The sequence below is a fragment of the Scyliorhinus canicula genome, chromosome 10 (genome assembly GCF_902713615.1).
Source record: "Scyliorhinus canicula chromosome 10, sScyCan1.1, whole genome shotgun sequence".
Taxonomy (NCBI): Eukaryota; Metazoa; Chordata; class Chondrichthyes; order Carcharhiniformes; family Scyliorhinidae; genus Scyliorhinus; species Scyliorhinus canicula.
This window is the reverse complement of record NC_052155.1, coordinates 78,804,694-78,821,958: the sequence shown is the minus strand read 5'-3', so window position 1 is coordinate 78,821,958 and position 17,265 is coordinate 78,804,694. Positions and strand designations below refer to the sequence as shown.

The 17,265-nt window shown below is 45.3% G+C and overlaps 1 protein-coding gene across 1 annotated transcript in view; it reads right to left on the bottom strand.

Annotated features, from left to right (window-relative positions):
* trappc9 (trafficking protein particle complex 9) overlaps positions 1-17,265 on the bottom strand; it is a 1,005,291-nt gene that overhangs the window by 832,118 nt on the left and 155,908 nt on the right. Inside the window, 1 exon segment of the mRNA XM_038809220.1 lies at positions 7,487-7,619. Coding sequence (XP_038665148.1) covers positions 7,487-7,619 — 133 coding nt within the window.

The window sequence follows — 17,265 nt, the reverse complement described above, 5'->3', positions numbered from 1 at the left end:
ACAAAGAAATTACTTAATGCAATTGTTACAGACTCCAAATCCTCTGCTCACATCAATGAAGTGACAGCAGCCATTAAATTCCACGACTTCAGAATCAGAATAATTCCTCCACCAGATCAGATCCATTTACATTGAAAAGGCAACTGATTCACAAGAACAGAAGATCTCCATTTTCATCCAAGGAAGGAAAGAAAATCAACGTTGCTGGTTTCATTGTAATGGCAGGTTAGCTTCACAGCATGTCCAGGATAGTAATAGTGTAAGGGCAGAGAGGGAGAAAGAGTTTCCAAAAGGTGTTCAGGAGAATTTTCTACATCACTTATACTTCTAGTTTGAGGAAGGAGGATCAGGTTCTGGGTAATGTGGTAGGACAAGGGGGTCAAATGTCAGCAGAGGAACTTTTAGGGGACAACGATCAGAATATCATAAAAGTTTAGCATAACTGTGGAAAACAACTAGATGCAATCCAGAGTAAAAAGAATTGAGGGGAAACAATTCCAGTAGAGGGTCTGGCCCTAGAAAATTGAATGAAAGATTACAAAACTGTAAAGGAACAATGACTCGCTTTAAAAAGAGGAGAGTTTAGATGTAGTTGAGGTATAAGGGCAAAAGGTACAGCAACCAAAGCCAGTATTCACTGGATGAAGAAAGTGATAGATTTTATTCAGATGAAGCAGAAAAAGGGTGCATATGACAGATGCCAGTTTGATACACAAGTGAGAGCTAAGAGCAAATAGACAGCATAAGAACTAGAGCACTACGCCGCAAGTCTGCTTTGTTATACTGTACAATACAATCATGCTGATCTTCAGCTTCAACTACACTTCTCCAAGGACTTCCGGTGGCGTTACGTAGGGGCATGACGTGCACGAGTTGTCCCTGCTGGGATATTGTTCTGTTAGCCTGTTCAACCAGTTTCTGCAGGTATTTATGTTTAAAAACCCACTCGTTCACCGGAATAAAGTGCCGACATAGAGGAAATGCCCAGGAAGACCAGGGGGCAAGGCCTAAAAGCAGAGGCTCATCTACTGAATCAGTGGCTTCTCAACCTCATCGGTGGAGGAAATGGCGGAGGGAGCTTCTGTGACTCCGGCAACTGCATTAACGGCCGAGCTGCTTACTGCCACCTTAGCAGAGGAATTTGAAAAGCAATGGTGAGCAGCGTCGGGGAACCTCTGCAAGTTGATGGAAGGGGCCCTGGCTCCCATTCAGTTGGTGTTAGAGAAGACCGACAAATGGTACAAATGCATGGCACTGTGATACAAGCATGGAGACATTTGTTTTGAGGCACAAGCAACCAGATTGCCTCTCTGGAAGCAGAGATGTCTCTGATGGCTGAGGAAGGTGGACTCGAGTCGCCTCCCGAGCTAGATCGAGCCCAACGGACATGCCAACAGAAGCCCCATCCCAATGAGCTACCAGGAGCAGTAATTGTGAAGTTTCACAACTTCCAAGAAAAAGTGCAGGTCCTATGATGTACAAAGGAACATCGCGACTACCAAATGGGAAGGCCATGCCATCAGGTTTCATCAGGATGCGGAGCTGACAAAGAGGTGGGTGGCATTCAACAAAGCTTAAGCCACCTGTATAAAAGTGGAGTCCAATTTGAGGTGGTGTAACAGGCACGGCTGAGAGCAGCTTTTGAGGTGAAACACTATTTTATGATGCGCAGGAGGCAGATTCTTTTGTAAAAAAAAAGCATGGGCTGGGTCTGGGTTGATTGAGATTTCTGAGGATTGTTTGCATATGGATATGGGAATTGTTGCGGTTCCTTGCTTTTGTTCATGTTGGCATTTCTTTGTTCTTGTATTGGTTGAATGTTTCCCAAATTGGGCTTGGTGGGGGGTTTAATTCTATGGGAGGGTTTTTTGGTCTATTTGCTGTAACTGTTGTGAAAAATATAAACTTCCTGTTGGAGTATTGTGTTTTTCGGCGTTTTTATACTTCGTGTAATTTTTATGTCAGCATTTGAGCCGTCCTGCTAGCTGAAGAGTTAGCCAACGGGAACAATGCGGTGGGGGTGACTGCAGCTCATTATATTAGTTTTGTTTCAGATAATGAGCTTTGCATTTTTGTTCTGTTTGGGGTTAGGTTTATTAGAAGTTTGTTCTCAATCAACTGACTGTTTTTTGTATGTACACTTGAGTGTGGTATTGTTTGCGGGCGTGGGGGGGATTTTTTTTAAGTCTTGCTTGTGGGTTTGGTGGCCATCTTGAATGGTTACTGTATCTTCCATGGAACTGTTGCATAATCCTTCCTGGTGGAAATGGCTGACTACAGATTGAGAAGGGGAGGGGGCGGGTTGGAGGCCCTCAATTTGGTCACCTGGAATGTCAGGGGATTGACTGGCCCAGTGAAAAGGTCGAGGGTATTTGCTCACCTTAAAAGTTTGAATGCTGATGTGCTGTTTCTGTAGGGGACACATTTGCGATCAGAGACCAGGCAGGGTTGCAGAATGGGTGGACGGGGCAGATTTTTAATTCAGCCATTGATGGTGGGGCCCGAGGCACGGCGATTTTAAGGAATAAAAGGGTTCAATTTTCTGCCGCACAATCCCAATGGTAGACATGGAAATTGTTTGTTGGTCTCTGGTGGGCACCTCTGTCATCCTGGTTAATTGGGACGATACGGGTTTTATGAACAAGCTGCTAGCCTCCATCCCTGATTTGGATTCACATCAGCAAACCTTGGGAGGCAACTTAAACTGTGTTTTGGATCCCAAGATGGATCAATCTATGCCTAAATCTCTGACTCCATCAGGGGGGCCTTGCCGTGGCATTTTTTGCACCAGGGTGGAAAACTTTTTTCTTTTTTCTTCCATGTCCACCAGGTATATTTGCGTGTTAACATTTTTGTGGTAGATAAGTCTCTCCTCCCTTCAGTGGAGAGGGTGGGTTACTCGACAATTGTGATTTCAGACCATGCCCTACATTTTGTGGATTTGGCACTAGAGTCTGGTCCCTCCCAATGTCCACCATGGAAATTTGATATCAACACTGCAAGTGTTCGCACAAATGCTTTGAACTCTGACTTCTTTCCGATGAATAAGGGCACAAGGCAGTAATGTCAATTGTCTCCTTTCATAGGTTTCATAGAATTTACAGTGCAGAAGGAGGCCATTCGGCCCATCGAGTCTGCACCGGCTCTTGGAAAGAGCACCCTACCCAACCCCACACCTCCACCCTATCCCCATAACCCAGTAACCCCACCCAACGCTAAAGACAATTTTGGACACGAAGGGCAATTTAGCCTGGCCAATCCACCTAACCTGCACATCTTTGGACTGTGGGAAGAAACCGGAGCACCCGGAGGAAACCCACGCAGACACTGGGAGAACGTGCAGACTCCACACAGACAGTGACCCAAGCCGGGAATCGAACCTGGGACCCTGGCGCTGTGAAGCAACTGTGCTAACCACTGTGCTACCGTGCTGCCCTAGCAATAGAACCACTTGCCATAGCGCTGAGGTCTTCCACCAAGTGGAGGGGGACAAATCGGGAAGGACAGAAGCATAGGGTGTTGTTGTACGCAGGTGATCTGCTTCTTTATATTATAGACCCAGTATTCACTATGAAAAAGTGAATAAAGCTATTTAGGAGTTTTGGTTCCTTCCCATGATTGGGCCTCACTTCCGAAATTGAATTATATTAGTCTGGTCAATTGGACCAAAATTGACGTTCAGAAGTGGGATGACCTCCCCCCTACCCTCTGCTGGCAACGTTCAGACTATTAAAATGAATGTGCTCTGTAGCCACTGAAGTTGGCCATTCCCTAAATACAAAATGGAGGAACGCAAAGCTTACAGGTTAAAATGGACAATGTTTGCAGCACCAGCAGGCTGCACCAAGCAAATATGGATTCTGTCTGCTAAGAGAGAAGACAGCACCGAAACGAACATTCCGCATACTAATGAGGCAATCTCCGGGATAGTTAACATAGTAATGGAACGATCCCAGGGACAATGGACACAAATGGGAAGTGATTGCAACAGTGTACGAGAAACCAGACACCCCGTCACCAGCGGGGTCCGAAAACAAAGCACCTGAAAGCCCGCCCAGTAGCCAAGGAACAGCCTCAGTACTGGGGGGATTCAAACATATCGATTGGGAAGAGACCCAATCAATTCCGAGCAGGTAAAGGGGTCCGCCCAAAGGGGCGCGGATCCCTGGGACCTATAAAAGACAGGTCCCACACTTAGTTTGTTCTCTTTGACCAGCCCTCCTCTCTGGACCAGCATTTCGACCAGCTTTGCCAAGAAGACCTTGAACGAGAGAGAGGAGAGGTTTGGGACAGCAGTCGCCAGCAAGTAAGTCTCACAACGATCGCTACCAGAGATAGACACTCCTGACCCCTTTTTAACCCGTACCAACCTGAAGTCTGCAGACCAGAGCAGAGCAAGAGGCCTTGTCCCCTGATCCGGCAGTTCCCTTGAGATAAGTATTGGTTTATTTAGCGGTAGGAATAGTTTAATCCTCTTAGCTATGTGCATGGGTAGTATTATAAACTCAGTTGTTTGAACTTACTAATTGGTGTATGGTTTTATTGCTTTGAACATAACCTTGAAACTTGTGGCGTATCTTAACGATACCTGGCGACTCCAGAGCTAAGTAACGAAACAGAGCCAAATTGAGTGTTAAGCACACTCACCCAGAACGAGCAACAGCTCCTAAGATTTTTATTTCTTTTTCAGTGTCTCCCCACTTTTATCTCCAAGTCCTTCTTTGTCAGAATTAACAAATTGGTGTCCTCTTTCATTTGGGTGGGTAGAACCCCAAGGAACCGTAGGGTGTCTCTCCAGAGACATAGACAGTCAGTAGGTTTAACTTTGCCCAATTTATTATTTTATTATTGGGCATCCAATATTGAGAAAGTACTGGGGTGGTTTAGTAATCCAGGTTCTGTATGGGGGGGAAATGGAAGAGAGTTCTTGTAAGGGTTCCAGCCTTGGGACATAGTAACAGCATTGTTGCCATTCTCTCTGACAAGATTATCCTCGAATCCAGTAATGGTGTCCACCCTGAAAATCTGGAAGGGGTCCAGTCAGCATTTTAAACTTAGCTGCATGTCTTTCCTTGCCCTCTCAGATCGGCTTCTTGAAAATGAACCCTCTGAAAGCAATGGGTCCTGACGGCATCCCTGGTCGCGCACGGAGATCCTGTGCTGTCCAACTGGCGGGTATGTTCACGGACATCTTCAACCTCTCTCTGCTCCACTCCAAGATTTCCACCTGCATCAAGACGACCACTATCGTACCTGTGCCAGGCAACGTGCCTCAATAACTACCGTCTGGTGGCATCTATCATTATGAAGTGATTTGAGAGGTTGGACATGAGACACATCAACTCCATCCTCCCAGAATGCCTTGAACCAATGCAATTTGCATACCGCCACAAATGGTCCACAGAAGGTGCCATCTCCCGAGCCATACACTCATCCTTGGAGCATTTTGAAAACAAGGGCTCCAAAGTCAGGCTACAGCTCCACCGCCAACACCACAATTCCAGCCAAGCTCATATCAAAACTCCAAAACCTAGGACTTGGCTCCTGCCTCTGCAACTGGATCTTTGACTTCCTGATCCATCGACCACAATCAGTAAGGATAAACAACACCTCCTCCACGATAGTCCTCAATTCAGGGGCCCCGTAAGGCTGCATACTTAGCTCCCTCACAGTACACGCACACAGCTGTATGTCAAAACTTGGCTCCAACTCCATGTTTGCTGATGAATTGATCGTACTGGGTCAGATCTCAAACAACAATGAGTCAGAGAACAAGAGGGAGATAGAGAACCTAGTGGCGTGGTGTAATGACAATAATCTCTCCCTCAAACTCAGCAAAACTGAAGAGCTGATCATTGACTTCAAGAAGCGAGGTATCAATGGTGCTGAGGTGGAGATGGTTGATAGCTTCAAATTCCTCGGTGTGCACTGTAAGGTTCTTTGATTATGCTGATGTTGAATCTTGATGTGGTAGTGTTAACAAAGAACATTAGACTTTGTTTTACAACAAAACCATTTATTACTAACGATACTCTAAAGGAATACTATAATGTCTAAGATTAATACAGTTGGAAATAATGGTCTTACAGTAACTTACACTAAGATACTACAGAGCTACTCTAATGTGTGACTTCTATCAACTCCTTACTAACACCTTCTACTGGAACACATGGTGTGTCCGGGTCACGTGCCTGCATACTGGCACCACCTACTGGTCGGATGCTAGTACTACAACAGTAAAACATATAACTTATGATACACATACAGATTATGATGATCTACTCATATTATATACAGATGATAGTATACCTATCATCACATGCACATCACCAACAATCTGTCCTGGTCCACTCACATCGACACTACAAGCAAGACAGCACAACAGCACCTATACTTCCTCAAGGAAACAAAAGGAATTTGGCATCTTCAAATTGACTCTTACCAGTTTTTACAGATGCACCATAGAAAAGATCCTATCTGGCTGTGTCACAGCCTGGTATGGCATCTGCTCGGCCCAAGACTGTAAGAAACTACAAAAGAGTCATGAACGCAGTCCAGTTGATCAAGCAAGTCCGCCTCCCATCCATGGACTCTGTCCACACCTCTTGCTGCCTTGGAAAAGCAGGCAGCATAATCAAAGCCCCCTCCCACCCAGGTTATTCTCTCATCCAACCTCTTCCATCGGGCACGAGATACAAAAGTCGGAGAACACAGACTAACAATTCAAAACTAACTTCTTCCCCACTGTTACAAGACGCCTGAATGGCCCTCTTATGGCCTGAACTGATCTCTCCGCACATCTTCTCCACTGAGTAGCACTACACGCCGTACGCTTCACCCAATGTCTACATACCTAATATGTCTATGTATTTATATTGTGTATTTATCGGATATCCTATGTTTTTTTATGTATGGAACGATCTATCTGGAATGTACGCAGAACAATACTTTTCACTGTACCTCGGTACACAACAATAAATTCAAATCCAAATGAACAGCTCACACACGAATGTGAATTGAGAAAAACTATCATAGATTGGTTAAGGAAAAATCCATGTTCAGCTAATTTGATTGAGGTTTTTTCGTTTTTTTAAAATGAGCTCACAGAGAACTTTAATGAGAGCAATGCGGTTGATATGGTACGCTAAGACACAAGACACAAATCTTGCAATTTTTAAAAAAGGCATTCAGCTGTAGCAATCAAGCAATAAAAGTTTTAATTCATTAGTTTACGTTTGTTGTTTATTGGTGGCAGTGCCAAGGGCGGTTTTTGTTGTACACTAGAAAAAACTGTGTTTCAGCAGTGGGCATACAATTACGCTAAAGTGAAAGGTATATTCTGAACAATCATTCCATGCTGACACAGGAAATGTCAGGACATAAAAACAGGCTTCCACCAAAATAAATGCACCGAACACATAAAGGGGGAAAAAATCAACATGTGCAAAGCATGACCCAAGATGGAATTAATTTTAAAATATCCTACCGTGGCAGAGAGGTAGTAATTTGTAGTCGTGGTAAAGCTGGAACAACTTCGACAGTACAACCATTAGTTTTCACTGCAGGCAAACTTTCTAATAAGCAGTCACTGTACACGCCAAAAACTGAAGTCTGGTAACCTATAAACCACAAGAGCCAATCAATTAAAATCGCATAAGTCATCAAACATTTCAGTTTAGAATAAAATACCAGATTGAATAAAGATTATTACATATTCAAATCTGACAGATTGTTCTAAGAATTTATTTTTAAAAGTTTTGATCTAAGGAAAGTTAGGTAGGAAACGTTGAGCTGATTAAATAATTAATTTCTGTGAAATAGCACCCTTCACATAAGAGAAAATTTCTATCCAATGTCTTCTGAATAAAATAGTTTGGTCTCTTTCAATTAAGTGTGCCATGCTTAATGCATTTTGTTCGGAATAATCTTTATAATTCTGTGAATTTATATTGAAAATTGTGCCTGCACAATAGTCTATGCAATTGAAGTAATTAATTGTGTAATGCGTTTTGAAATGTTGGTGTGTAACAAGTTGATCTTTAAATGCAAGTTAATTTAATAAAAACTAACAGCTGATTTTATGCTTTTTAGCAAACAAAACCTACAATTTCAACATTTTTCTTTATACTTCAACCTGTTCCCAACCTGTTCTGATTTCTGTACATAGAGGTAAGAACTAAATATTATATAACACAACTATTAATAAGTATAAATACTTCAAAGATCTCAGTTATAATATAAATTAAGAAGGAAACAAATAGCACTTCAGTTTTTGGGCTCAGGCCTCATTAGATATGACGTTGAAGTCATGTAGCTCAATGTACAATCCAATAAGCAGCAATGAGAAGAACGGTTAGTTGAACCTTTATTTTTTTGGTGCTGCTCGAGGCAGATGAATGTTGGCCGGCACACCAGAAGAATTGTCATTTTTAATGACAATTTCCATAAGATTTTAACGTCCAGCTAAATTAGTAGAACAGGTCTCAGTATAACACTGAAACTGAAGGACAAAACCCTTAACAGTGACTCTCCAATCTGGAATGTTGAAATCTAGATAGTGGAAATCAGGTAGGCAGGCAGGGAGGAAGTTGTCGAGCAAGGGAACCGTGGTTTACTAAGGAAGTTGAAGCACTTGTCAAGAGGAAGAAGGCGGCTTATGTTAGGATGAGACATGAAGGCTCAGTTAGGGCACTTGAGAGTTACAAGTTAGCCAGGAAGGACCTAAAGGGAGAGTTAAGAAGAGCGAGGAGAGGACACGAAAAGTCGTTGGCGGATAGGATCAAGGAAAACCTTAAGGCTTTCTATAGGTATATCAAGAACAAAAGAATGACTAGAGTAAGATTAGGGCCAATTAAGGATAGTAGTGGAAAGTTGTGTGTGGAATCAGAGGAGATAGGGGAAGCGTTAAATGGATATTTTTCGTCAGTGTTTACACTGGAGAAAGACAATGTAGTCGAGGAGAATACTCAGGTTCAGTCGACCAGGCTAGATGGAATTGGGGTTCAAAAGGAGGAGGTGTTAGCAATTTTGGAAAATGTCAAAATAGATAAGTCCCCTGGGCCAGATGGGATTTATCCTAGGATTCTCTAGGAAGCCAGGGAGGAGATTGCAGAGCCTTTGTCCTTGATCTTTACGTCGTCTTTGTCGACAGGAATAGTGCCGGAAGACTGGAGGATAGCAAATGTTGTCCCCCTTGTTCAAGAAGGGGAGTAGAGACAACCCTGGTAATTATAGACCTGTGAGCCTTACTTCGGTTGTGGGTAAAATGTTGGAAAAGGCTATAAGAGATAGGGTTTATAATCATCTTGAAAAGAACAAGTTGATTCGCGATAGTCAACACGGTTTTGTGAAGGGTAGGTCATGCCTCACAAACATTATTGAGTTCTTTGAGAAGGTGACCAAACAGGTGGATGAGGGTAAAGCGGTTGATGTGGTGTATATGGATTTCAGTAAGGCGTTTGATAAGGTTCCCCACGGTAGGCTATTGCAGAAAATAAGGAAGTATGGGATTGAAGGTGATTTAGCGGTTTGGATCAGTAATTGGCTAGCTGAAAGAAGACAGAGGGTGGTGGTTGATGGCAAATGTTCATCCTGGAGTTCAGTTACTAGTGGTGTACCGCAAGGATCTGTTTTGGGGCCACTGCTGTTTGTCATTTTTATAAATGACCTGGAAGAGGGTGTAGAAGGATGGGTTAGTAAATTTGCAGATGACACGAAGGTCGGTGGAGTTGTGGATAGTGCTGAAGGATGTTATAGGATACAGAGGGACATAGATAAGCTGCAGAGCTGGGCTGAGAGGTGGCAGATGGAGTTTAATGCGGAAAAGTGTGAGGTGGTTCACTTTGGAAGGAGTAACAGGAATGCAGAGTACTGGGCTAATGGCAAGATTCTTGGTAGTGTAGATGAACAGAGAGATCTCGGCATCCAGGTACATAAATCCCTGAAAGTTGCCACCCAGGTTAATAGGGCTGTTAAGAAGGCATATGGTGTGCTAGCCTTTATCAGCAGGGAGATTGAGTTTCGGAGCCACAAGGTCATGCTGCAGCTGTATATAACTCTGGTGCGGCCGCACCTGGAGTACTGCGTGCAGTTCTGGTCACCACATTATAGGAAGGATGTGGAAGCTTTGGAAAAGGTTCAGAGGAGATTTACTAGGATGTTGCCTGGTATGGGGGGAAGGTCTTACGAGGAAAGGCTCAGGGACTTGAGGTTGTTTTCGTTAGAGAGGAGAAGGCTGAGAGGTGACTTAATAGAGACATATAAGATAGTCAGAGGGTTAGATAGGGTGGACAGTGAGAGTCTTTTTCCTCGGATGGTGATGACCAACACTACAGAGAGTAGTAGGGGTGTGGAACGCCCTGCCTGCAACAGTAGTAGACTCGCCAACTTTAAGGGCATTTAAGTGGTTACTGGATAGACACATGGATGAAAATGGAATAGTGTAGGTCAGATAGGCTTCAGATGGTTTCACAGGTCGGCGCAACATCGAGGGCCGAAGAGCCCGTACTTTAGAACTTTAGAACAGTACAGCACAGAACAGGCCCTTCGGCCCTCGATGTTGTGCTGAGCAATGATCACCCTACTCAAACTCACATATCCACCCTATACCCGCAACCCAACAACTTCCCCTTAACCTTACTTTTAGGACACTACGGGCAATTTAGCATGGCCAATCCACCTAACCCGCACATCTTTGGACTGTGGGAGGAAACCGGAGCACCCGGAGGAAACCCACGCACACACGGGGAGGACGTGCAGACTCCGCACAGACAGTGACCCAGCTGGGAACTGAACCTGGGACCCTGGAGCTGTGAAGCATTGATGCTAACCACTATGCTACCGTACTGCGCTGTAATGTTCTATGTTCTAAAAGGTTCACCTCATAATTCTTTCATTCGAAGCTGAGACAACCTAACAGTTCGTGCCAGAGTAGAAAATAAAGTTCAAGTTACAGATTGATAAAAACAACAGGATATTTTGACTTAAACTATTAAATACTTCAAATAATTAATTTTAAAGAAAAACAACTCTTCACCAGGAATACAAAGTAAGTGGTGTATTCCTCATGCCACAAACAATCTGACTTTCGGAATCTTCAGAGATTGATACATTTGAACTTAAAATGGGTTTTAAGAATGTGTGTGACATGGGCCTACCAAAAATAAGGCCACAACGTCTTTCTGGATTGAAAAATAGGATATTTAACATTCCTGATCAACAATGTATATCAGATCAGAGGATTACGATTTGCTTGATGGAAGGGCATGAAGACATAGAGAAATAATGCACAATCTAAAAAAGACTATTTGCAGTACATGAAAAGTTTTCTGGCTACCTGCACTTTTGTTCTCCCACTTACTTTCTATATTAAAATTTGGTCACACCTGACACACGTCTGCTTCTAAAATAGATGTAATTATCCCTGAACTTGCTTTATCCCAGTTCTGCCCTACACCTTCAAATGTCCTCTTCTGGAATTCTTCTTCCCAAGCATTAAGCTGTTGTTTTTCTCCAAGCCTTCTTCCTACATGTTTCCTAACCCTGATTATTTTGCTCACGAGAGCATCACTACCTGGCCACAGGTTTCTTCAGCATCTCTCTTCCTATGCTGCCTCTCTTTGGTAAGCTTGTGATCTCTCAGCCCCATGGTTAATATTTGCATCTTCCACCACACGTCATTTTTTAAATACCAGGTCACTGCCATTCCCTATTTTTTTTCAGGTATTCCCAAGTGTGATAAACAGGTATAATGTATACTGTACGGTTTTGAAAACCCATGAAGATCAAGGAATGGAGCATTTTATAATTTCCATTTTATAATAGTGCGCAACTAATATAATGAAGAGTAGGCAGCAGGACATGAGGTGATGTAGGGAGAGGAAGCTAGGACGCAATGAAGGTTCAAGTCAGAGATAATGATGCGGGGCTAAAGCAATAATGGTTAGGCTGTGCAGGTGTGATGCAGAAACCAAAATTTTTTTAAGTTAATGGTTAAGTGATTAATAAAACATACAGGATCCTGGGATTCATACATTGTGATAAACCTCCTAAAAAATAAACCACTGGTCCAGTGTAGGCACCACACGGGGAAGGACTCAATGGCATTAGAGAAATTACAGAAACGATTCATATGAGAATGGTTCCAAGGATGAGGACTTCAGTGATGTGAATAGATTGAAGAAGTTGGGGCTGTTCTCCTTCAAGAAAAGAAGGTTGAGAGGAAACTTTATAGAGCAGTTCAAAATCCATTAAGTATATGGACAAAGTAAAAAGGGCAAACTGTTCCCATTGACATAAGGATCAAGAACCAGTGAACACGGATTTAAAGCGATTGGCAAAAAATGACAAGAAAAATCTTTTCAATGCAACAAGTTAGTATCTGGAATGCACTGCCCAAGGTGTGATGGAGGCAAATTCAATTGTGTCTCAGGCCCATGGGGAAAAAACAAGGAAGAGAGACTGGATGAGTTGCTCTTGCAGAGAATGGACACAGACATGGGCTGAATGGCCTCATTCTGCCCTCTAACTATTCCGTGCTTCTGTGATTCAATATAACCCCAGTTGAATAATTTTGATAAAAGGGCTCTAAAAATCTCAAAGCAAATATCTATGATAGCCTCAGAAAAGATTCAGGTAGCTGTGAAAAGTTATACACAGTAGTCCAACCTCCAGATCTATTCTTAGTGGTTTAGAATTTTACTTCTTTTTTTTTTTTTTTAATTTTTTTTATTGGAATTTTTTGCAGAAAATATAACAAAAAGTATAGCAAAAAGCAGTAATATGCAACTAACAGCCCCATAACACCCACAATTCCCTCCATACCGTAACATCACATGTATCACATTCCCCCACCCCCCCCCCAAACAAGAGAACTTAACCATAAATTAAAATTAGATAATCAAATTTAAATAAAATAAGCTAACATAATCAACCCCCCCCCCCCCCCCCCCCCCCCCCCCAACCGGGTTGCTGCTGCTACTGTCCCAGTACCCTATCGTTGAGCCAGAAAGTCGAGGAAAGGTTGCCACCGTTTAAAGAACCCTTGCACCGATCCTCTCAGGGCGAATTTAACCTTCTCAAGCTTAATAAAGCCCGCCATGTCATTGATCCAGGTCTCCACGCTTGGGGGCCTCGCGTCCTTCCACTGTAGCAAAATCCTTCGCCGGGCTACTAGGGACGCAAAGGCCAGCACACCGGCCTCTTTCGCCTCCTGCACTCCCGGCTCTACCCCAACCCCAAAGATCGCGAGTCCCCATCCTGGCTTGACCCTGGATCCCACCACCCTTGACACCGTCCTCGCCACCCCCTTCCAGAACTCCTCCAATGCCGGGCATGCCCAGAACATATGGGCATGGTTCGCTGGACTCCCCGAGCACCTGGCACACCTATCTTCACCCCCAAAGAACCTATTCATCCTCGTCCCAGTCATGTGGGCCCTATGCAGCACCTTGAATTGGATGAGGCTAAGCCGCGCACACGAGGAGGAAGAATTTACCCTCTCCAGGGCATCAGCCCATGTCCCGTCTTCGATCTGTTCCCCCAGTTCCCCCTCCCACTTCGTTTTCAGCTCCTCTACTGACGCCTCTTCCTTCTCCTGCATAAGCTTGTAGATATCGGATATCTTCCCCTCCCCGACCCAGACCCCCGAGAGCACCCTGTCACTCACCCCCTTCGCGGGGAGCGCAGGGAATCCCTCCACCTGCCGTCTAGCAAATGCCTTTACCTGCAGATATCTAAACATGTTTCCCGGCGGGAGCCCAAATTTCTCTTCCAACTCCCCCAGGCTCGCAAACCTTCCGTCGATAAACAGGTCCTTCAGCTGTCTAATGCCCGCTCTATACCATCCCCGAAATCCCCCATCCATGTTCCCCGGGACGAACCTATGGTTCCCCCTTAACGGAGCCTCCATCGAGCCCCCCACTTCTCCCCTATGTCGCCTCCACTGCCCCCAAATCTTGAGGGTAGCCGCCACCACCGGACTCGTGGTATACCTCGTGGGAGGGAGCGGCCACGGCGCCGTTACCAGGGCCCCCAGGCTTGTATCCCCACAGGACGCTCTCTCCATCCGTTTCCATGCTGCCCCCTCCCCCTCCATCACCCACTTACGCACCATCGACACGTTGGCCGCCCAGTAATACCCCGAGAGGTTGGGCAACGCCAGCCCCCCCCCATCCCTACTCCGCTCCAAGAAGACCCTCTTCACCCTCGGGGTGCCATGCGCCCAAACAAATCCCATGATGCTGCTGGTCACCCTTTTAAAAAAGGCCCTAGGGATAAAGATGGGCAAGCACTGGAAGAGGAACAAGAACCTCGGGAGAACCGTCATTTTGACGGATTGCACTCTGCCCGCCAGCGATAGCGGCACCATGTCCCACCTTTTAAATTCCTCCTCCATCTGTTCCACTAGTCTGGTGAAGTTAAGCTTATGAAGAGCCCCCCAACTCCTGGCCACCTGCACCCCCAGGTACCTGAAACTCTTCACTGCCCTCCTGAAGGGGAGCCTCCCAATTCCCTCCTCCTGATCTCCCGGGTGCACTACAAATACCTCGCTCTTTCCTAAGTTCAGCTTATAGCCCGAGAAGCCCCCAAATTCCGCTAACAGTTCCATAGAATTTTACTTCTTAAAAGAAAATTTGTATTAATTAAAGTTGAACCAGATGGTCCATCAGCATGATGATTTTCATCAATTCAAATAAATCAGGCATAGCAGCAAGATATTGAATGAGGGTTCATTGTTCACTCTACTATTGCAGGTATTGTTTTCAGAATCACCTGATACCCAAAAAGGACAAAGACCTGACAGAGTGCTGGTCCTACAGGCCCATCTCAAAGAACAATTATTTTAATCCAACGTAGACAAGAGGTGGCTACAGAGTTCCATGCTAGAGGTAGTCGTGGAGGACCAGACTTGCTTTGTCAAAGGCAGGTAGCTAACACTGAACTTTTGGCCATGCTAAATTGCCCTTAGGTTAGAGGGACCCGAATGGCCTCCTTCTGCACTGTAAAATCTATGATAATCAGGCGTCTGCTGAACGTGATAATGACCCCAAACGAGGAGAGAACACCAGAAGTGATAACCTCCCTGGATGAAGAAAAGGCCTTCGAGACAAATGGAAGTACCTCATAGGAGGTACTGAACGGTGTGGGCTTGGGCCAGGGTTCACCTCCTGGATGAAACTACTGTACAGCATTCCCATGGTGTTCTTACGGACAAACCAGCTCTATATAACTCCGGCTGCACAGAGGCATGAGGCAGGGATGCCCGCTATTCCCGCTGCTGTTTGCTCTGGAAATCAATCCACTGGTGATTGCTCTCTGAGCAGCGAAGGGGTGGAGAGGGATGCAAAGGGGAGACAGAGAGCATAGAGTTTCACTTGACTCAGATGACCTCCTCCTCGACATCTCAAACCCCCGGACCAGCATGGAAGGAAAGGAATTCGGAACCGTCTCAGGTTACAAACTTAGCCTGGGCAAAAGCAAGCTTTTGCCTGTAAACTCGCTGGTGGGAGGGACAGAGCTTGGGTGAGTGCCGTTTAAGCACACCCAGACCGAATTACACTACATCGGGATGTCTCTGTCTCTGTGTGTCTCTGTGTGTGTCTGTGTGCGCACGCACACGTGTTACGCTCCGGGCGCGAATGAGACACTTCAGCCCAACCGAAATGTCCACCATGGCCTCCATCTCCAACAACCACAGGTTCACTCCCGCAACAATGGATGCCACCTTCAAAGGGTGGAGACAGGACAAAGGGACTCTTGATGGTTAGGGACATATACATGGATGATACAGTAACGACCCTGAGGGAAGTCACGGAGAGTTTCAGTTACCAATAGGAAACAACATGAGATGTGGGCGGCACGGTGGCTAGCCCTGCTGCCTATAGCACTGAGGATCCATGTTCAATCCCAGCCCTGGGTCACTGTCTGTGTGGAGTTTGCACATTCTCCCCATGTCTGCTTGGTTTCACCCCCACAACCTAAAGATGTGCAGATTAGGTGGACTGGGCCTTAATTGGAAAAAATAAAGTTGGGTACTCTAAATTTATTTTTTTAAAAGACCGGAGAAACAAATTTATTTTTTAAAAAGACTGGAGAAACATTCAGGTTAACAACTTCCTCCGCAAGGAAACAACAACGTACCCCCATCAGGACACTTGTTCATGGAAGAACTGCTGGAGATGGGCAACCTGGGAAGAGAATCTGTGCGGGCATGTACGGGTGACTGCTGGAGGAAGTACATTCCCCCTGGATGTTAGGCACAGAGCGAGGGGGAGGACACTGGATCAAAGCACTGCACATGGTGAGCTTCACCTCCACGTGTGTAGGGCTGAGCCTAAAGCAGCTAAAGGTGGCGCACAGAGCACACCTAACCAGAACGCGAATGAGTGGGTTCTTTCAGTAGATGGGGGACAAATGCAATGGTGCCAGGGAGGCACAGCCAACCGTATCCACATATTGGGAGAGGGCCACAGAGTGTCAGTTACTGTACGACCTTCTTTGAGCCCACGTCCAGGGCTGTGGGAGTGAGGGTAGAGCCATACCCAAAAGTGGCAGTGTTCAGTTTATCAGATAAACCAGAAGTCTTCATAGGGAGGGGGGCCGCGCCCTAGCCTTTGCCTCCATGATCGTCCGCCAGAAATTTAGAGTACCCAATTCATTTTTTCCATTTAAGGAGCAATTTAGCGTGGCCAATCCACTCACCCTGCACATCTTTGGGTTGTGGGGGCGAAACCCACGCAAACAGGGGGACAATGTGCAAACTCCACACGGACAGTGGCACAGAGCCGGAATCGAACCTGGGACCTCAGCCAGCGCTGTGAGGCAGCAGTGCTAACCACTGCATCACCATGCTACCCTGCAGTGAAGACACTTGATTGTAAGTGTATGTGTTGTTTTTTTCGGCTGACGGGAGAAATAACAGCACACAGAAAGAACATGAGGGACAAGGGACAAAGCCACAGGAGAATGGCCTGAGGCCAAGTCAAGGCGCCAGGTTCGATTCCCGGCTTGGAGCACTGTCTGTGCAGAGTCTGCATATTCTCCCCGTAGTTGTGTGGGTTTTCTCTGGGTGCTCCGGTTTCCTCCCACAAGTCCCGAAAGACGTGTTTGTTAGGCGAATTGGACATTCTAGATTCTCCCTCAGTGTACCCGATCAGGAGCAACGATCTAGTGTGGCAACTAGAGGATTTTCACAGAAACATCATTGCAGTGTTAATGCAAACCTACTTGTGACACGAATAAAGATTATTTTTCAAAAAATTTGTA